This window comes from Helianthus annuus, chromosome 7 (assembly GCF_002127325.2).
Source record: "Helianthus annuus cultivar XRQ/B chromosome 7, HanXRQr2.0-SUNRISE, whole genome shotgun sequence".
Lineage (NCBI taxonomy): Eukaryota > Viridiplantae > Streptophyta > Magnoliopsida > Asterales > Asteraceae > Helianthus > Helianthus annuus.
Genome location: NC_035439.2, coordinates 106480814 through 106490180, shown reverse-complemented (window position 1 = coordinate 106490180; position 9367 = coordinate 106480814). Strand labels below are relative to the sequence as shown.

The 9367-nt window shown below is 32.2% G+C and overlaps 1 protein-coding gene across 1 annotated transcript; it reads right to left on the bottom strand.

The window, feature by feature from the left end:
• Positions 1 to 6079: 6079 nt before the first annotated feature.
• Positions 6080 to 9069, bottom strand: LOC110927232. The gene is made up of 3 exons (XM_022170882.2): positions 8921 to 9069; positions 6949 to 7412; positions 6080 to 6436 (listed from the first exon to the last, which is right to left on the bottom strand). Exons 2-3 carry the CDS (start codon positions 7384 to 7386, stop codon positions 6284 to 6286), a joined length of 591 nt encoding a protein of 196 aa, XP_022026574.1. The 5' UTR covers positions 7387 to 7412; positions 8921 to 9069; the 3' UTR covers positions 6080 to 6283.
• Between the last annotated feature and the right edge of the window lie 298 nt (positions 9070 to 9367).

Genomic DNA, 9367 nt, shown 5'->3' with positions numbered 1-9367 from the left:
AATGTATTCGGTGTGCTAAAACAGGTAAAGCGATGGCATGATTTTGACGTGTTGATTGAATTGGACAGTTATATGGAAATTTTGATTATAGAGTTGAACTCAATATTAGTTTCTTTCTATAAATAAATTATTTACATTATTACAGTTCACTAGGTTAGAATTCTGTTGGGTAAGATCCAGCAAATAAAATAATAAATCTACTTAACATACTAAGAATATTATAAATGAAAATTAGGTTCGTGTCTTTAGGAATACAGTTTAACTAGTTATGTCAAAAAAAAAAAATTATTCAGATACGACTGTTTTGAAAGGAGGGGTTTTAGTTTTAGTTAGAAAATAAAAACAATTTTTTATTTTTAAATTGTTGGATTAAAAAAAAAAACTAATTAAAGTGGTTGGGAAATTCAAATGTTAAAAACTAATTTCAACACTAGAACAATTTCTTAATTCGATTCGGCTTACGATCATTAACACTCACGATGCAATAATCCTTTTTAAATAATAGTGTGTATCAATACTAGATCTCACGTCGTTCGGACATCCACTCTGTCTAATGTCTAGCCAAACGATGTTCGTTGATTAGAGTCAACCCGCTACTCTAAGCTCACGCCATTCAGATCTTAGTGTGCGGGTTGCGTGATAGAAGTATCGATTGTAATTAACCACTCATGCCGTTCGAAATGTTTAATTATATTGAATGATTCTATAATAGTTTTGGGTTCATAGACAAACTCAAAATATTATCCATTCCCTATATCAAAAACTAAAACTTGATTAGGGTTTTAAAAAGTGATTGAACATTATTAGAAAAATTAATAAGTTAATCAAGTTTACTAACAATCTAATATTTTTCCGAATTAATCCGTAGTAAAAACAAAAATCACACAAATAAACCATTAAAATAATTGGATCTAATGTGCTCATTTCACATAAGTTTATAAACTAAATCAAAGAAAATATACCCGGATGTTAAAACTATAAAAATCTAGCCGGAACTAAAACAATCAAGTCGAGTATGAAACAAATCATCAAAATTTAGAACTTACAAAACAAAAAACTTTACAGTTCGTTGTTATCCCCTCGACTTGCCGAATGCCGACTTCTCTTTCACTTTTGTGTTTCTTTTTTCTCTCGGCAGCCCAATGGTCTCATTGAGTGGCCCAACTCAGAACGTTTAGTTTAGCCCAATGTCATCTCCACTTTTTTTATAAATGTCAGCATTACTTATGAAGTTATGAACCATATCTTTTTTTTCATTTGACTATAAATGACTTTGCTTTTCCATTTGAATATGAAGTCCATTGATTATATTAGAACTTGTGTGCTAACACAACCGTCTTCTTAAGTTATTACAAGCCTTTTCAATATCTGTTGTTATTTCTTACAACCGCTTCATGCCTATAAAATCATTAAAAACATCTAAATTAGATTTCGTTCCATAAAAATATGTGTATTTCAAAATTATGTAATATCGATGGTCTAAACACCTAATATGCAATGAAAATATATGTATAAAAGATGTGATAAAATATGCCTAAAAATACATCTAACAAATTCCATGTAGTGTACGGATTGAAAAAATATAATGTTCTATACTAACCAATAAAAAGCATATGCCTTTAGGGGAGGGGGTGGTCACTAGTGATAAAATTTCTATCACTCACAATATCCAATCATGTTCTGCCATGTCAGCAACCATTTTTCCATCACTCACAATCTTTTTTTAGTGGGGGTGGTCATCACCCACCACCACACCCAACAATTTCCCCCCAACCAACAATTCCTCACACAAAATCAATTCATCACGCCGTTAATTTTCTCACGCGTGCATCTTCAACGCGTTATACTTTTAAGGTGGGGGTGGAAGTTTGTTTTTTATCACTCGTTGATTTTACATATCACGCGTTATAGGTCCTCCACCCCGCCTCCCCTTATAAACATGTGTATTGGGTTGAATAAACCCAAGAATTACACAGGATGAATAAAATATTATGTAATTTATTAACACATACGCTCATTAAAATGTGTTTTTAAATATGAACTTTCATGTGATAGTTATTAGTTTTATCAAGTTAAATTTACCTATCCATAATAATGAAACCAAATAAATAATTTGAATTCTAAGATGAATGATATTATTTAAATAAACGAAATAAAGGTCAACATCTATATACAGGGTTTGGTTCATTTCAGAACTCTAAATAATTGCAGAACTTTCAGAACTCTTAATAAACAATCTTTTTATTTAGTTTTTTTTATTTTTAGAGCACTTTTATCATATTTTCCATGTATTTTTATGATTACATACATGTTAAAAGTAGTTTATTATTTTTTGATATGTAATTTTATGATTACACATATGTAAACTGGTTTTTTACATATATGTAATTAGTTGTTACACATATATACATTTTGATTATTATACATATGTTAACATGTATGTAATCATAAAAATACATATGATAAATAATAAAAGTACCCTAAATATAGAAATTTATATATAAAGTAATTATTATTAGGAGTTCTGAAAGTTCTGTAATTATTTAGAGTTCTGAAATGATCCACAGCCTATACACACACACAAATATATATATATATATATATATATATATATATATATATATATATATATATATATATATATAAATGAGATGATTATAAATTTTTAATTTTTTATTTTTTATTATTTTTTTATATTCGAAAACGGATATTTTAGATAGTTTCGGATATCCGAATATAAGTTTTCAGATATTTTTCGGATATTTCGGATACTTCGGATATTCGGATATCCGAATATAAGGTTTGATAATACCCTCAACACCGCCCCTTGGGCATTATAGGGGCATGAAGAGGGTGAGGCATTTCTATAGTAATGCCCAAAGAGAAGAAAATAGTGGAAAGTAATGAATGAAATGGACATTAAGAGACATTAACTGTTACATATTTTTGAAGAGGCATTATAATGGTGATGTGGCGAAAAATGCTCTTTAATGGGCATTAACCATTACTCGTGATGTTAATAAATTTTATCTTTTTATTGTTTGTTAGTAAATGCAAGCCCAAATGTTAATCGTCTATTTGATAATGTTAAAAGTTCAATAATGTAAACTTATATATCACCCAATGTTGAGTATATGGTTTTTGGTTTAGCTCACAAACCCTTGTATGAACCAAAGGAGTATAAAGAATTCACATAAAAGTCTCACAATATGTCCGACTTACATAAAAAAAATATATGCGATGATAGGAAATGGAGGGCTATGAGCCTATGACTAATGCTTAAACCCTGTAATGCCACTGAGTTAAAATGCCATTGATAAAAGAGAAATAATTTCTTAGAAAAGGTTCCAGTAAATTGAAAAATAAGTTAAACCATTTAATTTAACTCATAATCTTAATTTAACTTATATAGAGATGTAACTCATGCTTAGAGTGCTTTTTTTTTTAATTGATTTCATTTTACTTTTAACCCAAAGTTTTTCATCTTTTACAATTTATCTAACAAAACTTTATATTTTTTTACTTTTAACCTAAAACTTTTCAACTTTTACAATTTAACATCATAACTTTTTTACTCTCAACTTTAGTCCCCTATCTTTCATCTTTCGCAAATTTCATTTCATTCTAAATTTTGTGAGTTAACATGGCGCAACGTACGTTTGTGGCTCAACGTTTTTGTGTCCGTTCTAAATATTCTGAGTTAACACGGCGCAACGTGTGTGTGGTTCAACGTTTTCACGTCTATTTTTCCCGTTTGATAGATTTGTCGCTACGCGCGGGTTCTAGATCGATTTAGTTATTATTTTATATATTTTACGTTACAGTCTAATTCATTCGCGTCAACACACCGTAACTTCAGTGTTGGTGTTGTTCAGTTTGAGTGACCCTCAAATTCAAAATGCAACTAAAACAACAGGAAAATACGTCAAAACATAACCAATATGCAACAAAACAACAGTATGAATATATATATGTTTACATAAAATAGCAGGGACCAAAATTGCAAGAATTTGTAGAAACCAAATTGAAAGGAGTTCGTGTTCATGAGATCTTAATTTTACATTCTCAAAGCATGTGTGTTTGATATAATATATAGGTACAAACATAAAGTATTTACAGCATATATTAATACTAACTGTATAATTCAATATGTTTGTTTATGTTCAGTTATGTGATCATATTAAAAAAAAATACGCATTTATGTATGTTTTGAAATGCTACACAAATTATAAGATTGAACACTAGTTCTAGCTAAGATAAGTTCAATAGTTCAATATACAAGCAATAATAAATTAACAATAGTTGGAAATAAAATAACTGAATAGGTGACATTAATTAATATGGCATCTTTACAACCTGTGATCATTTTCATAACATAAAACATTCTTCCTGAAGACAAACCATTGTTGCCAAAGACATGCAATTGTTCCAAAAGATAATAAACATATCCAAAAAACATAACTGATCCTAGACAGATACTAAACCAGTTAACAAAAGACACATACCCTAACTAAGCCTGCTATTAGAATGAACGTACGTTTAGGATAGAATGAGCTTAGGTTTAGGTTAGAATGATCGACCTGATCCGAAGGCTTATTGACAGGACGTAGGTTTAGGATCGAAGGAGCGTCGCCACACAATAAGTGATCTTTAAGGATACCCAATATACTTGTTAAAGTTAAAGGTAAAGGTTAATAACTGTAAGAGTACCCAAAAAGGTCAAAAGATTTATTGAACAAGAGCAAAATTTACAACGCTTTCTCGTTTTTCTATGAATTTTATTTTAGTTTGATTAAAATACAAATACAAATAAAGTCTTTTTAATCATTTCAGGCTTAAAATATCGTAAATATACTTTTAACAAACAAATTATACAAGTGATCTTAAAGGACTCCATTACTATAGGTTTTTGGCAGTATAGTAAAATTATGCATAACATAAAGATGGAGTTTGATTCGGCAGTGTAATGCATCCCTCTAATGTGCTTCAGCTTCTATGCACCGTTATAATCCTGTTTGAGCCGCTATTGAAATACAGTTAGATGTATCTATGCAGTTCGATTCACAAGTTTGCAGAGAAGAGCCATATAATTCATTACAACTAGTAATCAATATGTGGTGTGCTGTTGTATTCAAGTTGTATGCACAAATTTACCAACAGTCCACCAAACCGCATTACAATGGTGCATAAAAGTATGTTAACGGGGATAGAGGATCCTGTAAAAAGTGCTCAAAGTGTGAGAAGTGTATTATAACACTATATAACACCATACAAACACCGTATAACAATATGTAACACCATATAATACCATATAACACTTTGTAACACTATATATCATTATATAACAAATATAACACTATAGGGTGTCTGATAGCATGTCTATGATAGATGTATAGTGTTATATTTGTTATATAATGATATATAGTGTTACATAGTGTTATATGGTATTATATGGTGTTACATATTGTTATACGGTGTTTATATGGTGTTATATAATATTATATATAGTGTTATAATACACTTCTCACACTTTAGGCCCTTTTTACACTATCCTTACCCTGTTAACGGGGGTGTATCAAACTCCATGATGATTTTAGTAATGCAATGATAACGGCATACACAAATCAAGCATGGAGAAACCACTATCGTTTCTCTCCAATACCTTCAACAATCTCTTGATGAAACTCACATCGCATGGAATGAGTAATCCGCTTGTTGACTAGAATCAGAAATTATTTTGCAACATGTATATCCAGTTTCAAAAATGTGAATAAAGTATTCAAATCACTAGATAATCAAATAGACTTCAGCACATATTTGTATGAACCCATGGCATTATAGCCTAGTGGTATCTTGGTGGTGGAACAAGGCTTATGACTATTTGGTCATGGGTTCGATTCCCACAAAGAGGGTTTTTCCCAGGTTTATTGGGTTTCCTCCTGAATTGATGTATAGGCATTATTGCCTAGTGGAGATGGATATGATCGGGTGGTTCTGCTGATGACACGATGATACTCTAGTGGTCCGTCAGTGATCCAAATTTGACGTTCAAAAAAAAACATATTTGTATGAAACATAATTTCAAATCTAATCTCGTCAAAGTATGTTAACAGGGGTGTATCAAACCCCAGGATGATGATTTTAGCAATGCAATGATAATATAAAACTCAATCCCAAAACCCCATACTAACGGCATACACAAATATATACAGCCTAAAATATCTTTCTTAAACCATCAATTGCACAAAACTCTATGAAGCTAATGAAAATTAGAAGCATCAGATCAGCGGTCGTTGAGCTTTATCCCATACTCAGCTTTCAAACGGTTCACATTTCCATCTGCTTGCGCACCATCAATCAGCTCATACTTCCTGTAGTTTGTCTGCAGGGTCTCGCTTTGCTGTTTATGCAGCTTCTCTTCTTCTTTAACTTGTAGCTGCACAAAACTTCATTTACTTGACATTTATACAATACAATATTTCACACTTTAAACCAAAATACCAATTACTACTTAGGGTAACATGTCATTTTCGTCCCTAAGGTTTGACCAGTTTTGCGACTTTCCTTCAAAGGTTTGTTTCTCATCTGGATCCAAAAGGTTTGAAATCTTGCCATTTTCATCCGGTTCGTTAACTCCACCCATTTCTCTCCATCAAGTCAGGAGTCTTTCCGTCTTTTCCGCCAACTTAAAGGGCAATTTGGTCTTTTTCAAGGGTATTCAGTCTTTTTACATAAAGTGAAAAAGACCAAATTGCCCTTTAATTTAGCAAAAAAAAAACAGAAATATCCCTGACTTAACGGAGAAAAAAGGATGGAGTTAACAAGCCGGATGAAAATGGCAAGATTTAAACCTTTTGGATCCGGATGCGAAAAAACAAACATTTGGACGAAAGTCGCGAAATTGGCCAAACCTCAGAGACGAAAATGGCATTTTATTCTAGTCTTTACCTCCATTATATATTGAGCCTCAGCAGCATGTTTCTTCGTCAGATCCTTGATCTTCTTAGCCAGCTCAAAGTTTTGATGGCCTGGATCCATCCAACGGCACACAATCCTTCTCTGATGCTTCTTCGGCCGGTCCTCGAACATTTCAGCTTGGGCTTTTTGGGCTCTTACGGGCCTGGGCATTCCGGATATCATAAGAGGAGAATCACCCATCTCAGAGATGATTTCTTCAGCCTGTTTGGCTGATTCCATCTCCACCAGAGCAGCACAAACACCGCAAGGCGCGAAATACGTGGGAACGAACTGAACGTCTTTCACATTCCCAAACTGATTGATTGCATTTTCTAAGACGGCTTTCGTAACATGAGGGGATAAGTTGTCGATGTAAATCGTCTTCTTCACCTTCTCTTCAAACGCCATGTATTCAGTCGATGGCTCCATTAGGCAGTTATAGTGCCAGATATTATCTAATAATGTAAAAGATATTACAGTATTAGAAACCAAATTTGCACATGGATGTAAAAGTAACAAAATCATAAATTCACTATAAACAATCAGCACATCCACAGTAACAAAGTAGTACAGTAAAAACTGAAAAAAGAACAACAATCACAAATTCACAATCATATCATTATTCTATAACAGCAGCTACCACCTAGAAGATTTAAACAATTCCACTATAATGTATAATTTACAAAATATAGGGTTCAGTTACCAGATATCAAAATCAGTCAAAAAACCGAGAGAGGCGGACAAGCGATGAGTCTAGTAAGGTAGGGTGCCTTCTTATTTTTCAAAAAAAAAAAAAAACATTTTTAATGAAGTAAAAAAAATTAGATCAAATTCATTGCAAATTTGGTCAACTGGAATTTGGATAAGTATGTATCAACTATATATCTGTAACAGTTAAAAAGGTAACTAAACTGAAAAACTAAATTTTGTGTAATCTTCTTTTTCCAGTTTAGGCTCAGGTTCAAGAAAATATAAACCTACGAAAACTACATTAAGTGATTAACCTACCTTAAATACCCCTAAAAGCACACACAAAACATTTAATTACGCTATTCTAACACTTTTAATGATTAAAAGCCACATCAAAAGTTCCTATTTTAGTATTTTTGCCCTTATCCTCAAAAATAAACAGAAAGAACAAAAATCCTACAATAGTACAATTAGAATCTCAAAACTCACAATAAGATCATCTATCAAAAGTAATATGTCAACCGCTAACCATCAATTAGGTAAACATCAACCGATCGGATCGACTCAAAAATCATATCAAACAAAACAATAAAGATAACTTGCTTAATCAGTACTGTGCGATCATCACATGAACACTCCACGTGATTTATAAACAAAATTGGCCTGTGCAAAACGAATTTCGCTTCATAACTTAGAGCCGTACGGATCTATTTGTAATCGTTTGTTGATCATTGAAATAAATTATCATAAAGCATGCGGTTGGAGATTTTGAAAACGATATCACTGATTCACTGCTTATCACTTAAGATGTGACTATGTGAGGCATTAAAGGCACCGTGAAAACCCAAACTACAATGTATTTAATCTGTACACTATTTATTCATTTCTTGATCACTAAGGTTGAATACTAGAATGAACCCTAATTTAATATGATGACAACCCTAAAATTAAAGTTTATTGCCAAATTTCTGTCTCACATGATTGTAAAACAAAACAACGTGCAAAAATCCAACTCTCACCAGTCACCACCATTGATAATAACACATGTAGGAACATCTAAACCCTAATGTTAGAACAAAGAGCCTCTAATGCATTCTTTCCATTATATTCTCCAACCAGTTCACTTAATATAACGCATGAGAACTGAAGTACTGAACAGATACAAATGCAACCTATAATCGTTGAAAAATACCTAAATAAAACCGAAACCCTAACCCTAGAAAACCGCAAACAATCGAAACAAATTAAACGATTCGATAGATGAAAATTGTACCTGTGGAAGTTCGATCGGTGATGGTGTAACGTGAGCAGCGGTGATACCGGCGATGATTTTCCGGCGAGATGGTTGAGAACCGTCGTGAAAGGTTTTAAGCGGCTCAGTGAAGTATTGTGACGAACAAATTTTGAAGAACTATTAAGATCATTCAAATCCACTCCTCTAAAATTATACATACATTCCACTAAAAAACAACTCTTATATCAGTATATTTCCACTAAAAACAAATATTTTTTCTCTCTCCTTTTCAATTAAATAATATCTTTATACCTTTATCATTACATTTTTCTCTCTCATTCACTCACAACCACTTTCAATACAGGGGCGGATATATAGTTATACAAGGGGTAGCCTCCGCTACCGCTTGGTCGGAAAATTTTTGACGTTTTTAGTGTAAATTTTGGAAAAATTTGACGTTTTTTTCGATTTCGTTACCGCCTATTT